We start from the raw sequence: 25,700 nt of genomic DNA, 5'->3' as shown, positions 1-25,700 counted from the left end.
TTTCTGTTTATTAATTTTTTACAGGAGAAATAACTTGTACATGCTGCTAAGGACTAGCTTGTTCAGTTTCTACTTAGGAGTAGAGTCACCCAGCAATCACCTAGAAGATTTTGCTTAATTGTTTCTTAACAGATTTAGAGGCTATTAACACATCTGTGTTTTTGTAAGGTAACTGGTACTTAATAAACTTCAGCTTGCCTTTTTACTACCTTTGGTGACCGAATTAGGGCCAAGGTTATGACTCTGACCCCCAAATTTGGTTATTTAAGAAGCATCCTGGACTTCCCTAGTGGCGCAGTGGTTAAGAATCCGCCTGCCATTGCAGGGCACACGGGTTCGATCCCTGGTCTGGGAAGATCCCACATGCTGCAGAGCGACTAACTCTGAGTCTGCATGCCACAACTACCGAAGCCTGCGTGCCTAGAGCCCGTGCTCCGCAACAAGAGAAGCCACCACAGTGAGAAGACCGCGCATCGCAACGAAGAGTAGCCCCTGCTCGCTGCAACTAGAGAAAGCCCGCGCGCAGCAACGAAGACCCAGCACAGCCTAAAATAAAGTAAATAATTTTTTAAAAAAGCATCCTATCATAAGGAACAATTAATTTTTATTTATTAATTTTTAAAAATATTTATTTATTTATTTATTTAGGTTGCGCTGGGTCTTAGTTGCGGCAGGTGGGCCCCTTAGTTGCAGCTCACCGGCTCCTTAATTGTGGCACGTGGGCTCCTTAGTTGCGGCAGGTGGGCTCCTTAGTTGTGGCACGTGGGCTTCTTAGTTCTGGCATGCGAACTCTTAGTTACGGCATGCATGTGGGATGTAGTTCCCTGACCAGGGATCGAATCTGGGCCCCCTGCATTGGGAGCATGGAGCCTTAACCACTGCGCCACCAGGGAAGTCCCAGGAACAATTAATTTTTAAAATTTAAAATTCTAATAAGTGCAATTTCGTTTTCATTGGACATTGAAGCCTTGTTTATATATTGTTCCTATGAGATATATACAAATGATACAGTATACATTGGTTTCCTCATCTTCTTCCACTAAGCCAGTCATTTAGAAGTCTGGTGTTTCACAGGTGAAACTTGGGCATTAATCCTGAGAGGGTAGGAAAGGCCCTCACAAAGAACACTGTCTTTTGGCTAGAGGAGCCATATATTACCTATTGTGTATAGTATCTCTTGAAGTTCTAGTGAAACTTGAAGATAATTAATTGTGTTTCCCCTGGGCAAAAAGTACTCTATTATTGTGTTCCGTATTCCAGCTACTTGCAATAGAAGACAGGGAATGCTCTTAAAATGCAAGCGTGAAAACAAACAAAAAAGTCGTACAATAAAATTCCAAGCTCTGCAAATGAATGAATGAATGAATGAATGAAAGAATCTCCCTCATCCTCCCTGCCAACCAGAAGAAGAAAATAGAAAGCAGGACATGGGAAATCAGGGGCTCTATTCCTGTTGCAGAAGTCAGTGAGGGACAAGGGTGTTCAGATTCCCAGGCAGGCTGCGGTGTTTCTCCTTATTGAGAGATAATCCATTCCTCTGCTTTCCTAGTCCAGGGCTAGGGGCTTAAACATCTAGGATTCAAACATGACCATTCCAAATCTTAGCACAATATCTAGGTAGAGTAATCTGAACAAAACGATACACTGTTTGTCTACGGACAGCGTAGTTAAAACATAGGCATTGGAGTCTGATGTACCTGGGATTGATTTTTTTGCCCTGCTACTTTTTGTGTGCCCTTATATAAGATATTTAACTTCTTTAAATATATTTCCTCTTCTGCACAGTGAAGATACATCTACTTCAGACTGTTGCTATGAAAATTAATAAGATTATGTATACAAAGCTGCTAATATAGTACTTGGCACATAGAGGTGCTCAATTAGTGGTAACTTATTATTAATAATAACTGTACATTGTCTTTCCAAAAATGTTTGCTGTATAAAATATTGTGTATTAGTGAATTTAAATTTTTATTGTTGTGAATTGATATTTGGTATCAAGGCCATTCCAGAAGCGACGAACATTTTAACCAGTGCCATGGGAAATCTGGCAAAATGTGGGAGTTCTTTGGGAGTGACGAACAAAACCACCACCCTCTACTTAGTGGCACGGTTACTCTAGAGGAGAAAGGCGGACCTTATAAGTAGCTTTACACGGAAATATATATGCCAAGGTCTTGATCATAGCATGCTTTCTATTAGTTGTATGTACTTATTCAGGATGTGGAGAGAGACCACTGATCTGAGAATTAGGATGCTCGTGATGAATGTATTTTTCTTTTTTAAAAAAATTTATTGGGCTTCCCTGGTGGCGCAGTGGTTGCTCGTCCGCCTGCCGATGCAGGGGAACCGGGTTCGCGCCCCGGTCTGGGAGGATCCCACATGCCGCGGAGCGGCTGGGCCCGTGAGCCATGGCTGCTGAGCCTGCGCGTCCGGAGCCTGTGCTCCGCAACGGGAGAGGCCACAACAGAGGGAGGCCCGCATACCACAAAAAAAAAAAAAAAAAATTATTTATTTTATTTATTTATTTTTGGCTGTGTTGGGTCTTCATTTCTGAGCAGGGGCTACTCTTCGTTGCGGTGCACGGGCTTCTCATTGTGGTGGCTTCTCTTGTTGCAGAGCACGGGCTCTAGACGCGTGGGCTTCAGTAGTTGTGGCGTGTGGGCTTCAGTAGTTGTGCCACGCGGGCTTCAGTAGTTGTGGCTTGTGGGCTCTAGAGCGCAGGCTCAGTAGTTGTGGCGCATGGGCTTAGTGGCTCCGCGGCATGTGGGATCTTCCCAGACCAGGGCTCGAACCCGTGTCCCCTGCATTGGCAGGCGGGTTCTTAACCACTGCGCCACCAGGGAAGCCCTGTATTTTTCTTTTCAATAAATCTTTTTTTCTTCTCTCCACAGCTGCTCAGATAAAGAATTTGATGAGCCAACTAGGAACTAAGCAAGATTCAAGCAAGCTACAGGAAAATCTGTGAGTAGCTTCCTAACAAGGTTGGGATTTGTGAGGGCCTTTTGGGGACACACTTAATACCCTTGCTGCCTGGCAGCTGAGGTTTCAGGCCTGTGAAATCAGAATGAGAGGCAGTGGGATATGAGGTCATAGCTGGATCTAGAAGAGGAGCAACAAAATATATTAATGGGTTGTGATCTCCGTTGCCTCTCAGAGTCCTTGAACGCTGCTTCTTTCCCCCCTTGGGCAGTTTAGCAGAACAATTTAGGGAAGTAGAGAGGGAATCCCTACCACTCTTAAACTACATTCTGCCTAAATGAGCTGCCTTGTTGGCAGAAGCCTCCTGGTGATCTACAGCGCTCGTCTAATCTGGTTGGATTTCCAACTGTCTATCATATTAGAAAAATGTATTCAGAATGACCCGAGGAGAGTCTGAGGGAGAGAATAGTGGAATAGATTCTTTTTATTATGTCCTTCTTGACTCCATCTCTGCTTTTAGAAGTTCTAGTTTTCATCTTTAACACACACTGAACAATATTCTTTGTTTCCTGTCCTAGACATTGTGAAGTGAGAGAATGACTTACTACTTTGAGCTTTTTCCAGGGAGATGTGGGATAGCTCTGGGTGTGTTAGTGCTGTCTGCGATGCTCAGGCTTCGGATTGACGTCCCTCTTGGGGTTTTTTTGTTTGTTTTGTCTCCCTCTTGGTTTTGACTCCCTTGTTTTATTTATTTATTTATTTATTTATTTTTTATCTTGGAGACCCCTTTGCAGTGAAACAAACATTAGTAATTAATGGTGTGGTTTCCCTGTCCTCCCTTGAACCCTTTGTAGAAATGGCCAGATAGTAGAGGAAACCATGACTGAAAGGAGCCTTTTTTGTATATCCACTACCTTTCGATCCCACTTAATATAGCACACATTCTTCCCTCTTTAATTTCCTTCCCCCTCTGCTCCTTACATTTTTTTACACAGTATAGGGCTTCTTTGTTTTGGAGGGAAGAGCCAGAAAATCAGGCCTAAGGGACAGGTAGGGAGCCAAGGATAAAGCTGAAAGAGCATGAGCTTTAAGTAAGAGCGTGGCAGTAGATCTTTGGAGGTTGTTCCCTAGGGTGGAAGCTGTGCTTCTAATGCACATTTCTTCCAACCTCCAGTGCCTGGATTCTGTCACTAGTCAGTGGACTGTGACAGACAGTACCCATGCAGAACTCCTGGGCAAATCAATACGGGAGTTTTGAGAGAGTGTTCAGTGTGTTTAACTATTAGATTGAGGTGTGGGGGCAGTTGCTCGTCTTCTGTCAGAACTGCTGAGAATGCTTTTCCTTCCTCCCCAAAGAGTTAAAATACCCAGTCAGCAGGTTTCATTGAGGCAGGTTCTTTCTACTCAGTAATATGAAGACGACTTGAGGTGAGTATGACTGGGTAGTATTTCTGGAATTTTGTTGTGAACCTGGGCATCTAGGAACCCATTTCTTCAAGTGCCCTTTCATTCCCTGCGTTGTGAGACATTCCGAGAACGAACTGATACCAACAGCTCTCAAGAAGTGAGAATATCCTAAAACATATCTTTTCTCTCTTAGGCAACAGTTACAACACTCTACAAATCAGCTTGCCAAGGAAACAAATGAATTACTGAAGGAATTAGGGTCCTTGCCCCTTCCTTTATCTACTTCAGAACAGGTTGGTATTTTGTGGCGTTTTGGCTTGTTTTTGAATAAGAAAGGACTTTGTTTTTGTGGAGAGGCAGTGTGTGAAACAAAAATAACTTGGCCTTTGGTTCTAGATAGACCTTCTCTGAACCTCAGTTTCCTTATTCATAAAATGGATAAGTGTCTGTTGTGACAACAGAAAGAATGTATGCACCAGATCTTGCAAAGTGCCTAGCATTTAGTAGGTACTCAATATGGGTAGCGGCTGCTGTTATTAGTAATAATATATTAGTAAAATGGGTTTAACTGTAGAAGAATGTCCATGTTTGCATCTTGTTGGGGTTTGACCTGCAGCTTTATGCTTTCAGGCTTGATCCTAGTTTGCTTGTATCCTGTGTCTATAAATTTCAAGCAGATGTCTTTTATATTTTGTAGTCACTTTCATGTCGCATCATGAATCATTAATAGGTCTCAGGTTGAGGAAATGCTCAGGGAAATAGATTCCTCTATTTAAGTCATTTTCTTCAGTGGCCATTTAAATTCTTTAAAACCACACAATTTTTACTGGAATTCATTGTTCCCTTGATATGCCGTGCCTTTTCTTCAGACGTTCCTGAAGTCAGATGTGCCCCTTCCATTGTGGCTTGACTTTTTAATCTATTATTCATGGTCTGCCTCACATCCTCTCTCTTCCAGGGCAAAAACCTTCTCCAGCTATCTTAGCCTATTTTGATTCTATTTTGCTTTTAGTTTCTGTACCATTCATGGGAGCGCTTAACTTACATTTCTTTTTATTACTGAATTTTTAAAATGATGGTATCCTATCTCTGATGGCTCTAAAGATGAAGCCTACCACCTCCCTATCCTGGGTTGTCTGTGCATTGTGACTATTGGAACATAAAACAATTTAAGTGTGTTGTGATCATCATTATAAAAATGAAACAAGGTAGAAATATCAAAGTGTGTAACCATGTAATAAGGGTAAATACTGTTAATGAAACTTTCATACATATGTATGTATATGGTGCTAGGTCAAGATGTCACATTCTTATTCTGTGTCTCCATCAAAAAAGTTTGAAAATCATCAGTTTAACCCATTCCTGGCAAGTCGTTTAATGAAGTATATGTTCAGTCTTTGGAGTTTTGGCATCCCCTTGCACAAAAGAAAAGAACCAAAACTAGGTGCTTTTGTCATCCTGCTACAAAGTAGTAACCTTAATGTAATCACCCTTTGACTATCCACATGTGCTATTTGTTTTGTTACTCATGCTGATATTTCACCTATGGACCAGTTCCCCCTTGCCATTCATTATCTCAAATTGTTCCCAAATCACCCCTTTCCTCCTCCCAGCTGTGCACTTAGGGAATACACACTTGCAGATAGTTTTAGCAGTAATAAAAAGGGAGTCTAAGAGTCTGATGTAAACAGAGTATTGAAAGTACTTAAGTGTTAAATAGTAGCCTAAGCAAAATATAAAGTTCAATCTGCTTAAAAATAAATCTAATGTATTCCAAAATCAAATAGAATTTATTTTTGGATTATGCATGCTCTTGTTCCCTTCCATTATCTTGGATCATTAAGAACATGAAATAAATCTACAGACAAATTCTCTCTGGTGAAATATAAATCCTTGATTCCCTTCCTCCTATTGTGCTGAATATTCTTTTCCCTTTCAATTGTTTCTTTATCTAATTAATCTTAGCCCTGTCACCCATCTTTTTGTTACTGGACTATCAAACCATACATCCTACTCTCAGCATTTTTCTCATACTTATGTGCTATCATCAGTAATCTTCTAGTTGCTAAATCCAGTGGCCTTTTTTGAGTTTATTCACTTTTCTTTGTTTCATTTGATCCTCTTGCCCATCCTGTCTTCACTGAAACTTTCTTCTTCTTTCCATGATCTCTGTAGTAAAGCCTACAAAGTAGTTTTCATGTCTCCCAACTCTGGTGATCCCTTTCTGGCCTATTTTCTCTTACCCCAGGTTGAGTCTCAGCCTCCTTCTCTGACTTTATATCTTCCTAGAAGTGGGTGTGCCCCAAGGCTCTGCCATTGATTCTGTAATTTTATTACTCTATGCTTTCTCCCTCAGGAGTCTTTTCTACTGTGCTTTTATGAGCTTCCTGTCACCTTTATGAACTGATCCCCAGATCTTTTTCAAGCCCTAGCCCCTAAACCTCTAAGTATTTGGCTCATATTGCCAATTCCTGCTCTGACATCTCCTCTTGAATATGCTGCCTTCACCTAAAATTTAGTGTGTTGTCTTATACTGAATTCCTCCTGTTTCACCCAAACACCTTAACTAAGCTGATTAACAATGCTTATTGTCATAAAAAAGTTTGTGCCTTTTGACCTAATGTTGCCACTCATGCAAATGTGTCCGCGTTCTAAGAAAAAGAAACCAACTATATACTCCGGAGCCAAATTTCCTGGATTTAAATTCTACCCCTGCCATTTACTGTGTGATCATAGGCAAATTGCTTAACCTCTCTGTGCCTCATTTGTCTGATCTGTAGAATAGGTACTATAATAGTACCTAATTTATAGGTTGATGTATGGATTAAATGAGTTATTATATAAAGTACTTATAACAGTACTGGTACATGATAAGCACTGTATAAATATTAGCTGTTACAATGGGGCTCACTTTAGCTTTATTTGTAATGGTTAAAAATGGAACAGTCTAGAAGGAATGTTTACCTAAAATTTACTAGATCAACTTGATGGAGTATTATATAACAAAGACCATAATTGTGAAGAGTACGGTAACATGGAAAATGTTAATGATATACTTAAAAGATAGTATTTTTGGATAGTGAGATTGGGGAGTGATGGGTTTTTTCCCCCTATTGTTTTAATGTTTATGTTAAAATTAAAATCCCAGAAAAGGGATAAAAAGTCCCTTATCTAAATTTGCTTTCAGTATTACCATCACTCTCCCAGGTGTGAAATTTGAGTTATCCCTTGACTTTATACCCCTTTCCCCACAGCCAGTCACATAATATTTCTTAGATTCATTTCTTTGTGTTCCCATCACTGATACCACGTCTTCCTAACCTTAAATCTAGATTATTGCAGTCATCTTTTTGACTTGTTTCTTTTTCCCATTCCATCACCATCACGGACTAATTTTTCTAAGTTATCATTTTGTACCCATCGTGTTCTCCACGCAGAAATCTTCGTTGCTCTTTGTTCTTTAGAGGTTGAATCCCAAACTCATTATCTTGGCATTTAAAACCTGCAGTGGCCACCCCCTTTCCTGCTTTTCCAATTTTATCTTTTAGCTATGCTCATGAAAAAGCCTTTGGTTCCAGCCAAACTATCTTTTTCTAGATCCTCTGCAAATTTCTGCCACCATGCTTTTGCTCACACTGTTCCCTTGCCTGGATTCGCCTCACCCCTTCTCTCTGCTCTTCACGCCTTACTCGTCCTTCAGTGCCCACCTCCTCTGGAGGCCTTTTGATCCCTTAGATGCTTACTGATTATACTTGCCTCTGTATAATGTGTACAGTACTCTGTATAGTACTAATTGAATATAGCAGTTATTTGTATTGATTTGTTATCTAAATTGTTTATCTCCAAATAGATGATAAGCTGTTTGAAGTCAGGAGTGACTTTTTACTTCTGTGTTCTCAGCACACAGCAAGTGCTCTCAGTATGTGTTTTTTGAGATGTAGTATCAGTAAGCTTAGTAAAGGTAGCTTGTAACTCTACAAAGTAGTTTTCAGGTTCTCAAAGATTTTGAACCTCACTACAGTGTGAAGGAAAATGATTCCATGGTTTTCAGGTAAGCTGTGAACTCAGTATAGATGAATACAGTTTTAACATTTTAGCAAGAAAACAATCTCTGTTGGGTATTCTGCTTTTAGATTCTCCTGGGAACTAACATTTTGAATTGTGTTTCCCTCTGAGATTCCCTTACCAGGTAAATGATACCCAATTCCCAGGTTTGTCAGAATGAAAGAAGGAAAACTCTGACTTGGCCTATGGTATTAACCAGGGATTTGAGTTAGAAAAGGACAAATTTATTAATTTAAGGAAGAGCCTATTTCATAGTAATTTTCCTAGTTGGAACTCTTTAGGAGGTATACTTTTGCTTTTAATGGGAATTAAAACCAAATAATTCTGGGTTAATGTGAAATTTCAAGTTCTTATTTAATTTCCTTAGCGCCAGCAGAAACTTCAGAAGGAACGTCTCATGAATGACTTCTCTGCAGCCTTAAACAATTTCCAGGCTGTGCAGAGAAGGGTATCTGAAAAGGAGAAGGAGAGTATTGCCAGAGCAAGAGCTGGATCTCGTCTTTCTGTAAGTTTATTTCCAAAAGAAGACCTTTGCAAATTTCACGATGTTCTTTCCTAAGTTTTAAAAAAATTTTTGACCATTTTCTTTGCTTACTATCCCTCCAAATAATAAACATAGACATTAGCTGCTGTGAAAATGTCAGATTGGTATACCTTTGTTTAAAAAAAAAGTGTACATATGGTCACTTTGTACACTAGACTAGAAAAAAATGTGCACAAAGATTTACAAAAGTGACAGGTAGAATTGTATGTAATTTTCTTTTTCCTTTTTTCTTGTCATGTTGATCTTATGTTAAAAACTTAAAAAAAAAAAAGAATACATCTGTTTCCTAGAATATCGCAGGCTAGGTTATTTGGACTAGCCTTCTCTTTGAAAAGAATTAACAAATACTAGATTTTAACAACCCAACTTAAAAATATTAAGAGCCATGAAAATATTAAGGTCAAAGTCCAAGAGAAGGTGTGAACCCATAAGACGTAAGCAGAGAACTGAAACTGCTTTTCCACCGAGTACATTTACTGAGGGCCAACTTGATTCAGTTTCGATGTCCTCATGGCATGAAGGGGGACAAAAGTCAAAGCCAAGGGTCCATGCATGGTGGATAATCTAAAAGAAGGTGCTCCTCAAATTAAACTGGGCCCTAAAAAATGAAAAGTAAGCCCTCCTTTCCCCTAGCAGACTGCAAAAAAGATCGCATTAGCACTGAGGATGGCAGGAGGGAGGGGAAATCCAGATAGTAAGTTGTACCACAAAGTAACCTTCAGGCAGATTTACTGCCCAAATTCTACCTGAATCGTCCAAAAGCCTAAAGCTTCAAGTAGTCCTGGTCTGGTTGAGTACCTACGTGCCAGACAGAAGCAAATACAAATCCTCTCTTGTTTAGACACCTTTATCCTAGCCCTAAAAGAATACCCTCAAATAATTTTTGAAGTGTATTGAGCAGCCCAGGTACACAAATAAACAAATAACCCTGGACAAAAACTAATAGAAACAAAAGTGAGGTGAAATAGACCTATAAAGACTTAATATATTAGAATTATAAGATAACTATACTTATTGGGTTTAAAGAAATAGAAGATCTTGAACACGTCTGCAGGAAGCAGGAAACTACAAAAAGCTTTGTAAAGAGTCAAAAGATTTTCTAGAATTGAAAAGTATAACGTGGAAATTAAAAACTTAATGGGTGTGTGGTTTAACTAGAAAATAGGTTAGAAGATATTATCCAGCATGTAGGACAGAGGGTTAAGAAGTTCAATAGGGAAGAAAGGTTATAAGCAATGGAGACTGAAGTAAAAGGATCTAAAATAGTTTTTTTAAAAATAAATTTATTTATATTTGGCTGTGTTGGGTCTTTGTTGCACGCGGGCTTTCTCTAGTTGTGGCGAGTGGGGGCTACTCATTGTGGTGTGCGGGTTTCTCATTGTGGTGGCTTCTCTTGTTGCGGAGCATGGGCTCTAGGCACACGGGCTTCAGTAGTTGTGGCACACGGGCTCAGTAGTTGTGGCTCGCGGGCTCTAGAGCGCAGGCCCAGTAGTTGTGGCGCACAGGCTTAGTTGCTCCGCGGCACGTGGGATCTTCCTGGACCAGGGCTCAAACCCGTGTCCCCTGCACTGGCAGGCAGATTCTTAACCACTGTGCCACCAGGGAAGTCCCTATAATAGTTTTAATTAGAGTTACAGAATGAGGGTAGAGCAGAAATAGATCAGAAGTCATATTTGAAGAGATAATGTCTGGTAATATTTCAGAACTGATGAAAGTCACTAATCTACAGTTTCAAGAACCCCAACAATTCCCAAGAAGGATAAATTTTAAAACTCTCATTCTAGGTATATCAAAGAGAAACTTCAGAACACCAAAGACAAAGAGAAAATCATAAAAATAGCCAGGGAAACAGTAGAATATCTTCAAAGGTGCAATAATTAGACTTCTCAACAGCAACACTTGAAGCCAGTAGAGTGTTGTCTTTAATGTTATGAAGGACGATAATTGCCCCCCTAGGATTCTAAACCCAGTGAAAATAGATAACCAGAATGAGGGCTAATTAAAGACGTTTTCAGTCAAAAGAGAGTTTGCTATCAGCACACCTTACTTAAGGACATTCTAAAGAATGAACTTCAGGCAGAAGGAAGGTGATCCCAGATAATAAGTCTGAAAAGCAGAAAGGAGTAAGAATAAAGAAAGTGGTAAATATGTGAAAAGACAAATCACAAACAGGGAGAAGACACTGCTATTTGTACAACTGACAAAAGACTGGTATCGAGAATATATAAAGAATTCTCAGGAATCAATATGAAAAAGACACAACCCAACAGAACAATAGTTTCTTAAACTTTTTGATTTCAGGGCCCCATTATACTCTTAAAAATTATTAAGGACCCCAAAGAGCTTTTGCTTGTATGAATGATATCTATTGATGTATATTGTATTAGAAATTAAAACTGAGTTTTTAAAATGTTTATTATTTCATTTACAGATAATAATAAACCCATTACATACTAACATAAAAATATAAATGAGATTTTAATTAATACTACTTTTCCAAAACAATAAAAAAAGTTTTAGTGAGAAGAGTGGCATTGTTTTCATTTTCGCAAATCTTTTTAATATCTGGCTTGACAGAAGGAAGCTAGATACTCATACCTGCTTCTGTATTCAGTCTGTTATGATATGTTGTTGTGGTTGAGGTGTCTGAAGAAAATCCAGCCTCACAGAGGTAAGTAACTGGAAAAGGAAGGAGTATTTTAATTAACCTCTTCAGATCATTGTTGATATTTTTCCTTGATACTACATCAAAACTGGACAAAACTTAGTTGCATTGTGGAATTGAAAACCATTGTCAATGACTTGTTCATACTCTGATGCATTAAAATCTTGGTCTGTCTTATGCTTTTATTGGATCTTTTATCCGTGCATGATTTTTATAACATCATGTATTTATCATTTGGAAAATATTGGTTCCCTGACTTATGCAGGTCTTCTAAATGTTGATATATTTCATTTTACAATATCAAAAAATCATGTATTATCTTCAGCGAGACCAGAAAAGTCTTTAAATATTGAGAATCTCTCAAGTTCACAAGCAGTAGATACAAGTTTTCCAGAATTCTTTTTTTTTTTTTTCTTCTATTTGAAAGCTAGATTTTTATCACTGGCAACAAACACTGTCCATTATTTTCTTGAAGTGACAGGCTCACATTGTTTATTTTGAAGAACTTGTCTTTTGAATACCCATCTGAGTAACCATAGATTGTTAGTTATTCTTTTATATATATCATATATAATGTATGTTTGTATATATATATATATGTGTGTATATATATACACAAATTATATTAAAAGTTTATATATTTTTAAAGTTTTATATATAAACTATATTGAATAAGTAAAAATGCTATTCCCTAAAAAAAAGTAGCTAGTTCACTCAGCAACTCAATTACACAAGTGCTTTTCCTAGAGACAAACATCGTATTTCCGTTTGCAGCAGGAGGGCTTTATGTATACTTCCCATTTCATCATACAGAATATTAAAAAGACATGTACTGAGATTTAGTTAATTAATAAATTTAATGGCTTCATTAAGGACGAACTGGCTTTTATCCCCCTATATGTGGTGATAAAGAATAGAAAACTCCTAGTATTGTTTGGTGCCACTGCCTTGATTTGTGTTAAAGTGCAGGTGGTAGTTTTGTCCACCTTTGTTTTTGTCAACACAGTGAAAAAAGCAAATAACATCTTAGTATTGCTTTGAATAATGGTCAAATGGACCATTTTTAGTAGTCATGGAATTACAGATTAAAACCACCCTGAGATACTATTTCATGTCCAAAAGAAGGGCAGAAAAAAAAAAAAAGGCAGAAATTTTAAATTCTGTGAACAGGGAGGGTTGTTGCCATGGATATGATGCACAGGAACTTTCCTACCTGGCCAGTGGTAGTATGAGTTGGAACAACCACTGGAAAACATTCTGGCTGCAACTTCAGAGCACACGCACAGCTTATGACCCAGCAGTTCTATGCTAGAGAACACTGTAAGTCTGTACCAGGGTATAGGTACAGGAGTGTTCATAGCAGCATTATTTGTAGTACTCAAAAATCGGAAACATCCAAATGTCGATTAACAGTAGAAGAGATTGGGCTTCCCTGGTGGTGCAGTGGTGAAGAATCCGCCTGCCAATGAAGGGAACACGGTTTCGAGTACTGGTCTGGGAAGATCCCGCATGCTGTGGATCAGCTAAGCCCGTGCGCCACAACTACTGAGCCTGTGCTCTAGAGCCCGTGAACTGCAACTACTGAAGCCCACGCACCTAGTGCCCGTGCTTTGCAACAAGAGAAGTCACTGCAATGAGAAGCCTGCGCACGCAACGAAGACCCAACACAGCCAAAAAATAAATAAATAAAGTCTATTAAAGAAAACACTAGAAGAGATAAATACATTGTGGTACTATAATATCTTACAACCGAGAAGATGAACCACAGTTACGTTCAGCGTCAGGGATGGATCTGGCATAATCTAAAGTGATCCAATCAAAGCATGAAAGAATACAAACAGTATAATTCCATTCATATAAAGTTCAAAATCAGGTAAAATGATATTAAATAAGGATACATATCACTGTTTTAAAAATACAAGGGACTTCTCTGGTGGCGCAGTGGTTAAGAATCTGCCTGCCAGTGCAGGGGACACAGGTTCGAGCCCTGGTCCAGGAAGATCCCACAGGCTTCAGAGCAACTAAGCCCGTGCGCCACAACTACTGAGCCTGCATTCTAGAGCCCGCGAGCCACAACTACTGAAACCCACGTGCCTAGAGCCCGTGCTCTGCAACAAGAGAAGCCATCACAATGAGAAGCCCACACACTGCAATGAAGAATAGCTCCTGCTCGCCTCAGCTAGAGAAAGCTCGTTGCACAGCAACGAAGACCCAAGGCAACCAAAAATAAATAAATAAATTTGAAAAAACATATAAAAAATACAAGAAAATGATGATCACAAAGTCAGGATGATGGTTACTCTAAAGGAGAGGGAGGTGGTTGTAACTGGAGAAGGGCACATAGGTAGGCTTTAGGACACTAGCAGTGTTCTGTTTCTTTTTTTAAATTTATTAAATTTATTTATTTTTGGCTGCATTGGGTCTTTGTTGCTGCGCGTGGGCTTTCTCTAACTGTGGCGAGTGGGGGCTACTCTTCATTGCTGTGCGCAGGCTTCTCATTGCGGTGGCTTCTCTTGTTGCAGAGCACGGGCTCTAGGCGTGCAGGCTTCAGTAGTTGTGGCACGCAGGCTCAGTAGTTGTGGCTTGTGGGCTCTAGAGCTCAGGCTCAGTAGTTGTGGCGCACGGGCTTAGTTGCTCCGCGGCATGTGGGATCTTCCCGGACCAGGGCTCAAACCTGTATCCCCAGCATTGGCAGGCGGATTCTTAACCACTGTGCCACCAGGGAAGCCCTTGTTTTGTTTCTTGATATGAGGAAAGAGTACAACTGTTTTTTAAAAAAAACCACAGTGTTCCTCTGGGTGGGTAGAATCTTGAAATTTTCTTTATTTTGCTTATCTTTTAAATTATTGTTATCATAAAAAGGGACAGCTTTTTAAAAATAGGAAAATATTGCTCTTTTAACATTTTTTCTTAGTTTGTTGTTAAATTACAAAAGTAATATATAATTAGACTGATTTTTTTAAGTCAGTTTGCCACTTTAGTACCTAATATGCTTTAAATGTCCATTTAAAAAAATCTTCACATGTTTTGAAAATTTGTTTCCTTGCAAATTTTCAACTCTTTCCCTTAATCCACCTGCCTCCAAATTTTAAGATAGGTTATCATTATTATTAATTTTTATTCCTTTTTCCTATCCATGTTTTCTCCATCCTACTTAGTATGGTTTCTGTTCTGAATCCAAATTGGAATGCAGATTTGCTTTCAACTACTTCACACCCATTTCCTGGTCCAGTCAGATTGCCAGAGCCCTGTGTCATCTTACAGAGTCTGTTGGAGCCAAGGGATGTTACTTCTTTATACTGTAGCTAATGGAAGCCATTGTGTGGTGTGTGTGTGTGTGTGTGTGTGTGTGTGTCTGTCTGTCTGTCTGTCTGTGACATGTTTCTGGATAACAGCAGCAATAATGCCATCTGCTTTCTAGGTGGAGGAGAGGCAAAGAGAGGAACAGCTCGTCTCATTTGACAGGTAAAGGAATTATTCTAATGTAGAGAGTCGAGATGGGATTTTATACTTTATACTTACTTTTAATTTTAAAAATCAATGAGCAAAAAAGGAGGAAAAAGAAAGGGAGCCCTGGAATAGGTAATTTATAATCCATCAAATAAAAATGTCAAAACTGTGGGCTTTTCCAAGATCTTTGAATTATGGAAGGAATAATTTCAAAGTGAATAAAAAACTTTCAAGAAATCCCTGATGTCTATGTGTTGAGGAGAGGGTGTGGCTCAATAAGAATAAGTATGAACCCCCAAATCTACGGATTTGGAGGTCTAAATAATTTTACCTTGAATTCAGGTTTAAATTCTTCAAAGTTCTTGGGTCTCTGACCATTACATCCCTAAAATGGAGGCAACCCATCCTTCTAGGAGTATTAAAAGAAAAAGCAAATAATTTGTATCTGCAAAACATCTCCTTTCTTAACTTCTCCAAACTGAATTAACTAGTTCCATAAAAATGTACTGATGGTATTAGTTGAGAACATAAAATGTTTTCTTATAGGTATGTATCTATCTCCCCCCCACTATACTGTGAGCACCTCAAAGGCCTGGGGTGCTGTCTTATTCAGTTTTGTATCTCCAGCACATGGAGGAAATTCTTTAAATGTTGTGGAGATGATTTGTGATTTATGTGTACTGTTGGAAAATGCTTAATACTGAATTTTCAAAGTGTTTCCTTTCTAGTATAAGATGTCGTATGCGTTTCTTTTAAATATGATACCTGAAAAGAAGAGTTATAACATTTCATTAGCTTTTTACTTTGGTTTTCTGTTAAGAGACATTTAACCTAAAGCATAACCTCAAAGAGATTCTCGAAAACCAGGGGATGTGATTCTATCGGACTAATTGGTGAAGCACTGACAGCTCACTTAACCTACTCTCTTCCACCTGTCTAGTACCCAAGATACCAACACAGCTTGCACTTTGAGAGTGCCCTGGGAGAGAATGGGCCAGTGTACTTTGTTGATTTCAAATCTCTGCCCACTTCTGTCTAGCAAGCCCTAGCAAGATTGTAGAATGTACCCCTGAAGGGAAACAGCAAGGAGTCCCATCCCTCGTAATTCTGCTTCCTCTTAGTTTTGCCCATGAAAGCTGAGACTTTGTTCTCTTGGTGTTACCAACTCTTTGGCCTCTGGATGTGAAGAATGTGGCCTCCGACACTTATATTGATACCAGAGGAGTTGGAGCCCTGGTACTGTCTTTGGGCAGGCTCTGCTGGCAGCAGAGTTGATGCAGATATGTCCTATGCACACCTTAGAGAGGAGGAATCAACTAGTGTGCTTGTCTCCCTGCAGCCATGAGGAGTGGAACCAGATGCAGAGCCAGGAGGATGAGGTGGCCATCACTGAACAGGATTTGGAACTTATTAAAGAGAGGGAAACGGCAATTCGGCAGCTGGAGGTGAGAGCCAAGTCATGTTTTTTGTTTGACTCAATGTAGATGCAGTCTCTTAATTCACCTGGTTTTTCTTGCAGTGATTATGAAAAAGGATGAAACGAGTTGTTGTATGGCTAATGAGACATATTATGTCTCAGTGTAATCACGGTGAATTTGAACTACTCTTATGTTGGTATTGGCCATGGCGCCTGAGAATACCCGAATCCTCTCCTCAGTTACTATATCTTATATGGTCTCCATGAGACTATGCATAGAGAACAGAGCAAGGCCAACCAATATTTTATTGCTCATTAAGACTTTGTCCCCAAACCTCAATGCCAACCTCTAGGTTAGGTAGGGCTCTATGGAGAGCCCTTTGCTTAGTCTGAATAGCCCAGAATAAAGATAGGCCAAAAAGGTTTGCTTCATTTTTGTGTATCCCAAAGTCCACTCCCAAGTTTTGGATATCACGTCAGTGAGTCAGAGAAATAGGAAGAGTTTTTGAGGTGGGGGTTGAGAGAGCGGTCTCGAGGCCTCTCTTACCTGAGTTCTCAACTCTAATCTTGCACAGTGACCAGTAAGATATCCTTAAACCTGAGTACTTTTCTCCTCCATGGTGATAGAAAACTGCCATCCCCGGGGGCAGTGGGGAGGGGAGGGTTGCAGAGAGGAGAAACTTTGAGCTCCTCCTCGACCTTCATCTGTGGCAGTGGTTCTGAACCATGACTGCACTTTAGAATCACTTGGAGATTTTTTTTTTTAATTCCCCAGCTCTCCTCCTCCACTACCAATTACTATGTTTGGACTATATGATTTTCCTATTTTTCATAGATTAAAAATGGGCAAACATCCACAAGAGGCCCTGGCCGTGGACACTTTCTTCCTTACAAACTTCGCAGGTGATTACAATGTGCAGTCGAGGTTGAGCCCTACTGCCCTAGAGCCCATCAGTGTCTGTTTTTTGATGGGACATTTCATCCTTAAGTTTGATTATTACCTTCAAAAATGTCATGTAGGGGCTTCCCTGGTGGCGCAGTGGTTGCGCGTCCGCCTGCCGATGCAGGGGAACCGGGTTCGCGCCCCGGTCCGGGAGGATCCCACATGCCGCGGAGCGGCTGGGCCCGTGAGCCATGGCCGCTGAGCCTGCGCGTCCGGAGCCTGTGCTCCGCAACGGGAGAGGCCACAACAGAGGGAGGCCCGCATACCACAAAAAAAAAAAAAAAAAAAAAAAAAATGTCATGTCTTTTCTCTGTTTCACCAATTGCTACTAATCATTGACTTGGTTCTTTAACATGAGAAATCCTGTTATAGCAGGGAGTAGAGTGAGATATATGGAGCTAAGGAGACGAATGTAATGTAGTAGATGTCAGGAGTGTAATGGGCACTTCACATTCAACAGAATTAAGGCCAAATTCCTTAGCCGGGGCTGGATTTTTATATCTAGTCATTTCCTGCGTCTAACATACAAACCCCATTCTAATGGTGAAGCATCACACTCCTGTGTGTCTCTTCTACTCTCACACTACACTTCTGACACTTCTGGCCCCCACATGTGTGGGCTTTCTCCCACATCAAGCAGTTCTGCCACACCATCGGGATGTCCTACAGTTCAGCTCAGTTCTGACACTATCTCCCTGGAGTTAGCCTCAGATCCCACAAAACTGACCCTCCTCCCTGTGACTTCAGATGCCACTTGCAAATGCAGGTCGTCACCTGTGCTTCTGACTGACAGGCTGGAAACTGGAGGTTCTCACGACCCCGTCCTTGGGTTTGATGCATTTGCTAGAGCTGCTCACAGAACTCAGGAAAACAGTTTACTCACTAGATTACCAGTTTATTGTAAAAGGATACAGCTCAGGAACAGCCATATGGAAGAGATGTATGGGGCAAAGTATGTGGGAAGGGGTACAGAGCTTCCTCTCCAGGCGCACCACTCTCCCTAAATCTCCATGTGTTCACCAACCAAGAAGCTCTCTGAACCCTGTGGTTACATGGGCACGATTGATTAAATAATTGGCCCTTGGTGGTTGATTTAACCTTGAGCCCTCCTCCCCTCCCCAGAGGTCAGGATTGGGGCTGAAAGTTCCGACCATCTAATCACCAAGTTAGTTCCCCTGGCAACCAGCCCCCATCCTTACGGGTTTTCCAAAAGTCAAGCTATTAACATAAACTTAGGAGTGGTTGAAAGGGGCTTGTTATGAATAAAAAAAGACATCTTTCTCTTTTATCACTTAGAAAATTCTAAGGTTTTTGGAAGCTCTGTGCTGGGAATGGGACAAAGACCAAATATATATTTCTTATTATGAATCACAATATCACACCTTATGTTATAGCCAAACTGGGCTGTTTGTTCTTCAACCCAGTTACCTTTCTGTGTATATTGCTTCTCTTTTGCTGTAAGGCACAACTCAAGTCCTACCTCTTCTGCCATAGTCTTCCTCCTCTGCTAGACTTCCTAAACCATTTATTAGTCATTTACCAAGTAACACCCTTTCTTCTTGTTTATCTTATTGTATACTGATCCCTCCCCGACCCCCCCCCCGCCCCCCCCTTAGGTATTATTAAGCCCTTTTATATTCACAGCAATTAGCAGACTCTCCCAACTATCGTAGACTCTTAGCAAGTAATTGAGGTTCTGGCAAGAACTATTCTTGCAAGTTATGATTAGGAAGTCATTGCTTTGAAGGCATCGTTTTTTATTATAGCATTCTGAGAGGCAGTACACTACAATTGAAAGAACGTGGGCTTTAGGGATATAATCCTGGCTGCAATGCTTAGTTTCCTCACTGACGAGTTGTATGACTAGACAAGTTACATAACCTCTCTGAGCCTCATTATCCTCAAAGATACTTAATTCATAGAGTTACTGAATGATTAATTCAAGTATCAAGGAGGCATGGTAACAAAAGATCAAGAACTTTTAATTCTCAGTTCTGCCACTTGCTAGCTGTGAGACCTTGGGACAAGTCATTAAACCTCTTTGAGCCGTGATTTTCTCTTCTGTAGAATGGGGATAATACATGTCTCATTGGGTTGTCATGAGGACCAGTTAAGTAATAGTTAATAATAGCTGACCCTTATGAAGTGGTTATTTCACAGTTCTAAGAACTTTTTATTTAGTACTTCTGAAAACCCTAGGAGATGGGTACTGTCATTGTCCACATTTTAGAGGGGAGGTCCAGAGAAGTTCTTAATTTAAGGTTGGACAACAAGACGGTGGAGGATTAATAGTCCTCTGTAACTGACAGTCAGGCTCCAAGAGACTGTGCTTTTAATTACCTACCTGGTATAGTACTTGGCACATAGTAGTCATTTAGTAAATGTTAATAATTAACTTTTTTTCATTTTCTGTTTATGGAGAAAACATGATTTATAAGCTTTAAAAACACATGTGTTGTCACTAGACAAAACTTTAGGTAAGTAGAGGAAATGAATCTTCTAACATGTTGCTTATGTTAATTGTTCTATTGTGTTCCTTAGGCTGATATTTTGGATGTCAATCAGATATTTAAAGATTTGGCAATGATGATCCATGACCAAGGTGATCTCATTGGTATGTATTATTGATACCTTTAACATGAAGGTGAGTTGACAGTATTTGTGTGCAAAGAAGTCAGTAAGATGTGTCTTAGGAATTTTGGAATACCATTTAAAAATCATTAAATTCGTTTTCTTAGCAATTTTCTTATGTTGTCAAATGTGTAAGTTAAAATGAGGCTTCCGTGAATAGTCAGCTCCATTCACTTGCCAAAGCCTCTTGGTAAGTCTTTGGCTGTTTAGGGAAATGTTAGCTGTCAGCTTCCCAGTTTTTATCTCCAGAAACTTGCACAACTGTGGGCTTAGAAACCCTTTTTTTTTAAAGCTTTTTATTTGGAAATAGTTTCAAGTTTATAAAAAGTTGCAAAAATGAAAATAATAAGGAACTCCTTGGGCTTCCCTGGTGGCTCAGTGGTTAAGAATCCACCCGCCAATGCAGGGGACATGGGTTCGAGCCCTTGTCTGGGAAGATCCCACATGCTGTGGAGCAACTAAGCCCGTGCGCCACAGCTACTGAGCCTGCGCTCTAGAGCCCGCGAGCCACAACTACTGAGCCCACAAGCCACAACTACTGAGCCCACGTGCCACACTACTGAAGCCCACGCACCTAGAGCCCCTGCTCTGCAACAAGAGAAGCCACCGCAGTGAGAAGCTGGCGCAAGGAAGAGTAGCCCTCGCTCGCCACAATTAGGGAAAGCCTGTGCGCAGCAACGAAGACCCAACACAGCCAAAAATGAATAAATTAAATAAATAAAAAATAAGGAACTCCTTTATAAACTTTACCCAGATTTACCTCTTGTTAACATTCTACCCCACTTGCTTTTTATTTGCACTCACTCTTTCTCACTCTATGTATATACCTGATTTTTTTTCTGAACCATTTGTGGGTGAGTTATACACTTCATAACCCTCCACCCCAGTATTTATTTCCAAAGAATAGGGCTATTCTCTTATGGAGTTAGTAACTTTTGATTTCATGCCTGGATAGTTGGAGTGATGATGGTGAACCAGGACCCATAGCATCATAATTCTCCTCGGTTTGCAGTCTTGAGACATCTGAGTGTGGTAAAACATCCACTGCCCTTCTTTTTTGCAGACAGCATAGAAGCCAATGTGGAAAGCTCAGAGGTGCATGTAGAAAGAGCCACTGATCAGTTACAGCGAGCTGCTTACTATCAGGTAAAAGGAGGTACTAAAGAAAGTCACTGTGTGCTGTATACTTTATGGGCCATCACATTATACTGAGACATTGAGAGCAGCTGCAGCCTTTTGCTTAGACTTAAGCTGGAGACAGGTAGTCATAATTGCAGTCCCAGCTCCATTTTTAGTATTTTTCTTTGCAGAGAGATCTACAAAAAGGCATCAAACTTTGAATAAACTGACATAGAAGCCTCTTAGCTACAAAGCTAACCACGTAAGCTAGCATGATACCTAATCTGGTATAAGGCTAAGTTTATAACCTAAACAGCTGAAGTTTGTTTCAATTAGGATAGTAATAGGTACAAAGTAGAACTTTGCAGATACTTTATGTTGACTGTTGCCACAGAGGATGGACAAAGAATCAACTCCGACTGCTATTTATGAATTAATAGGGGCTTATCATTTTGGGGTTATTTCGTATGAATAAATGGGGGTTAATCGTTCCACTTTCTGTAAAGTGATATTTTTCTACATATGAGTTGAAACTCTAGTTTTATGACTTTTATCTGGGTCTTTACCTCAGTTTACAAATATTGTGAACGAGGTCCCTCTCATTTCTCCTCAACTGGTGTTGCATGGCTTTTTAGAAATAAATAGCATTCAGTCAGTTACCATGTTCCTAAGATAGCTGTATTTCACCTGGGACTGTTCTTAAAGAAATTCATATTTAATAATAGTGTTTCCTTTTAAAACTGAGTGATGACTTTAATACCCAACAGTAAAGGAACAATTAAGTAAATTATGTACATCCACTCAATGTTATGTGGGAATTAAAAGAGATGTTTATGAAGAGTTTATAATATCAAAATTTTTATGCTAAAATATTAAGTGATGAAAACATCAAACATCATACAGTATGGTCCCAATTATGTCAGATAACAATATGCATGGATAAAAGATCAGAAGGAAATACAATCAAAATGTCAACTGTTTTATTATCTGTGGGTGATTATTTTCTCTTCTGCTTGTGTGTATTTTTTACAGTAAACATAAAATTTTATACTAGGTATAAAACCTTTATTAAAATACACATGTACGGATAACTTATTTTATTGCAAATAATGCCTACCAACATAGGTATAAACAGTTCCTTTGCAAAATTGTATTTGGGAGCCTGGAATTAGAACTTGCGCTGCTGCCTAGCACTGGTAACTTGAGATTTTTGAGAAGGTGTCCGCATAGTCATACCTGGATAGAGTTAATTTTGAATTACCAGGAGGCAGACTGATGAAGCACTCTTGGAGTCTTAGATTGAAACATTTTTTACTTGTTTCATGAGTGTCTTCTTTACATACTTCTCTCCTCAGAAAAAATCTCGCAAGAAGATCTGTATCCTGGTGCTTGTCCTGTCAGTGATTATTGTAATCTTGGGACTTATTTTGTGGCTAGTTAATAAATGAAGTGATTGCCTCCAAGCCTTCTGCTGCTGAGCTGTTTTCAAGGGCAAGTGCTTGCTGGAGTCTTGCCAGAACAAACTGATCACAAGAAGACAGAATACACCAGAATGTCCTGTAATAATTTAGTTAGAAACTAACTACTAACTAGTCCTTGGAATTAGTGACCTATGGAGACAGTATTTATCAATTTATGTATACATTTTATTGATTTCTCAAATTAAGAATTAATTTATGTGGATTTTGCTTTCTCTTATATTCTGATTACACTTCGTCCCAAGTATTTACTGAAAATTACATTCTAGATATTCTTGTTTTGGTAGGTAACACTATAGTCTTGTAATATTGTCTTTCTATGTACATACAAGATTTACCTTTTTACTAGCAACTGAGATAGAATTACTTTCTGTCACCCAGCATATTGGAGTCTGTCAGAAACTGTATAATAAGCCAGCAATTTTTATTATTTAATATTTTAGTTTGAATTTCTAAGAAGCCTGCCCCCTATATGCTTTGAAAGATTTTGGCAATGTATTCAACTAGAGAATAAAAAATTGCACATGTGATCCAGATTAAATGAGAAGTAAGTATTTGAGCTGGCCAGCTGTTGGGGTGTGTGTTAATCTGGGTTTAAGTTTATTATCTGCTAGTGTCATCGACTGCAGTTCATCCATATATACACTAAACCATCTTGTTCACTTTTTGAAGAGTTTAATTTAATTAACATTATGATTCTCTGTGGGATTCCTCTCCCACCTCTCTGTATAGAAGGGGAGAATTAGACAAAGCATTCTTCTGGAGAGCAAACAGGAATTGTTTGGAATGATTTAATCTTTTGTTGTTGTTGCTCAGTTGTGGTTCTGCATTCCTGGTGAATGATGAATGTTGCCATCAAAAGGCTGCCCCCTACCCTAATAAGGTTCGTTGGGCATTTGATGGCAGGAAGATTTTAAAAGCTAGACTGAAGTTGGTTTAAAATTTAGTCCTGTGAACCTGGCGATAAAGCAAAGAAAAGGTTCTTTTTTGTAAATAATACTGGTTTGGAATAGTGATGTTAGACTTACCTTAATTTATGAACAAGAGATTAATCTCTCCATGCATAGTTTTAGACAAAAAAATGTTTCAATAAAAGATTGCTGTCTTGTAACATAAATGTTGTCCACTCCCCTTTTTCACAAGTGTAGGGAAGTTAAAGTAATTTCTCTAGGCTCTCACATAAATGTGAATTGGGCCAACAATTTCAGTTCATCCTTTAGTGAATCAGAGGATCTCACTACCCTGGATATATTTATACTTATTTCTTCCATTCCCTTTAATGTTACTTAATCTTTTACTAAACTAACGTGAACAGCAGGGAAACAGGGCTAAATGCATAAGTTTCTTTGCACTCTTGGAGCATTCCACCCACATAAGACAAATAAACATTTGAAAAGCTTTTGTAGTGAGTTTTTATGAGTTAACATCCTAATGCAGTAGATATTGGGTAATGTGCTGTCCAGAGAAAAATTGAGACCTGCAAGAAGACTGGAGATCAGGTGAGGATTGGTTTAGGGGTGGAATAGGTCCTTCCCTTGAGGAACAGGATAGAGCTATTGGGGCATCACAGTGGCCCAAGCAGCAGCTTCAGAGGTAACTCCTTGGTTATACAATCACTGCCCCTTCAGCTCTAAATTACAGTTGGACTTGAATACATCATTTGTAACATTCCAGGCAAGAAAAAAGTCTTGACTGTAAAAAAATACCAAACAAACAAAAATAACACGAAACCTTTCAGTTTGGGTAAAATGAAGCCACCATAGTCCTGTTCTATGTTATCCAGTGGTGGTGGTAATAGTAGTCATGGGTAGCAAATATGACCTTGGCCTAGAATTTCAATGACCTGGAATTTGTAGTAGACACCAAGAGGTTCTGCTAAGTGGTCCTAACAAACCTGTTCACAGAATCCTCCTTGACTGTGCTTTGTCCACCTTTAGGGCACCATGGTTTAGGGCAGTGGCTCTTAACCATGGCTTCACATTAGAAATGAAAAAAATACTGATACCTAGGTGACCGTGCCACAAGATTCAAATTTAGTTAGTTTGGGTTATAGCCTGGGTATAGAGACTTCTAAAAGCTCCAGATAATTCTCATGGTTGAAAACCATTGGTTTGGAGGTCAAAAACTAGACTGGGGTACAGAAGGCCTGGGGAATCTTAGCTCTGTCATTAACTTGCTGTAGGTATTTGGACAAGTTATTTAACCCATAGGCCCTTAGTTTCCTCAATAGTTCTCTTAAAGGTATAAAATTCTTTGATTATAAAGACCATAGGGATGTGGTCTGAACATACCAACTGTGTTTGTCTCTGTATTCGTTTCCTTTTCTCTTTCTTTCTCCTTTCTTTATAGAATGTTTTCTCTTCAAGTGAATTAAAACAGTAGTACTGTAGTATAGGGTAAAGTAGAGGTGTCATGCTGGCCACTTCCTCTGCGAATGTTCCAGAACAAGAACTTGCTAGCTGCTAGACCAATGCTCCCCGGGTAGGTTTTGTTTTGTTTTGTTAAGGGGTGGTGATACACTGCCTTGCACCACTGGGAAAAAAATATCAAAATGAAATCATGCTTCAGTCAGTGCAAACTAAAACATACTGAGCCTCCTCCATTCAGTTTTTTTGTTTTTTGGTTTTTTTTCCCCCTTCTGTTCAGAGGCAGTTCTCAGTCATGGGAATGAAGCTTTTGCTTTTGGTCACTAAATGCAGACCAGAACCTAACTCAAGATTTCATTCTATCCTGTTTCCTAGGGCTAGAAATCACCTGCTTCCTCCCTTCTTTTCTAAGCATGTTTAGCGTATCCCTAGGTTTCAAGGAATTTTTCAGTATTGCTTTCCAGTACTATGAATTACATCTACTTTAGAATCTCCATTTAGCCAGGAAATAGCTTGAAAGGTTTTAATTCCAACCCTTGATCCTGCTTTTAGGCCAACTGAGTAGTTCATTTTAATACTTATGCAAAATGAAATTTGATTAACAATATAGTACTTAATTTTTAAAAGATAAACTTGAGGGCTTCCCCGGTGGCGCAGTGGTTGAGAGTCCGCCTGCCGATGCAGGGGACACGG

General features: G+C 39.5%; 1 protein-coding gene across 1 annotated transcript in view; it reads left to right on the top strand.

Annotated features, from left to right (window-relative positions):
- Positions 1 to 23,758, top strand: part of STX12 (syntaxin 12) — a 35,030-nt gene extending 11,272 nt beyond the window's left edge. Inside the window, exons 2-9 of the mRNA XM_007120345.3 lie at positions 2,895 to 2,964; positions 4,523 to 4,622; positions 8,762 to 8,899; positions 15,025 to 15,068; positions 16,393 to 16,498; positions 19,955 to 20,027; positions 21,108 to 21,190; positions 22,519 to 23,758. Of these exons, the coding sequence (XP_007120407.1) occupies positions 2,895 to 2,964; positions 4,523 to 4,622; positions 8,762 to 8,899; positions 15,025 to 15,068; positions 16,393 to 16,498; positions 19,955 to 20,027; positions 21,108 to 21,190; positions 22,519 to 22,611 (707 nt within the window). The 3' untranslated portion in view covers positions 22,612 to 23,758. The remainder of the gene's footprint in view (positions 1 to 2,894; positions 2,965 to 4,522; positions 4,623 to 8,761; positions 8,900 to 15,024; positions 15,069 to 16,392; positions 16,499 to 19,954; positions 20,028 to 21,107; positions 21,191 to 22,518) is intronic.
- Positions 23,759 to 25,700: the final 1,942 nt, after the last annotated feature.

This window comes from Physeter macrocephalus, chromosome 3 (assembly GCF_002837175.3).
Source record: "Physeter macrocephalus isolate SW-GA chromosome 3, ASM283717v5, whole genome shotgun sequence".
Taxonomy (NCBI): Eukaryota; Metazoa; Chordata; class Mammalia; order Artiodactyla; family Physeteridae; genus Physeter; species Physeter macrocephalus.
Note: the sequence above shows the minus strand (reverse complement) of the source record. Positions and strands in the feature narration are given on the sequence as shown.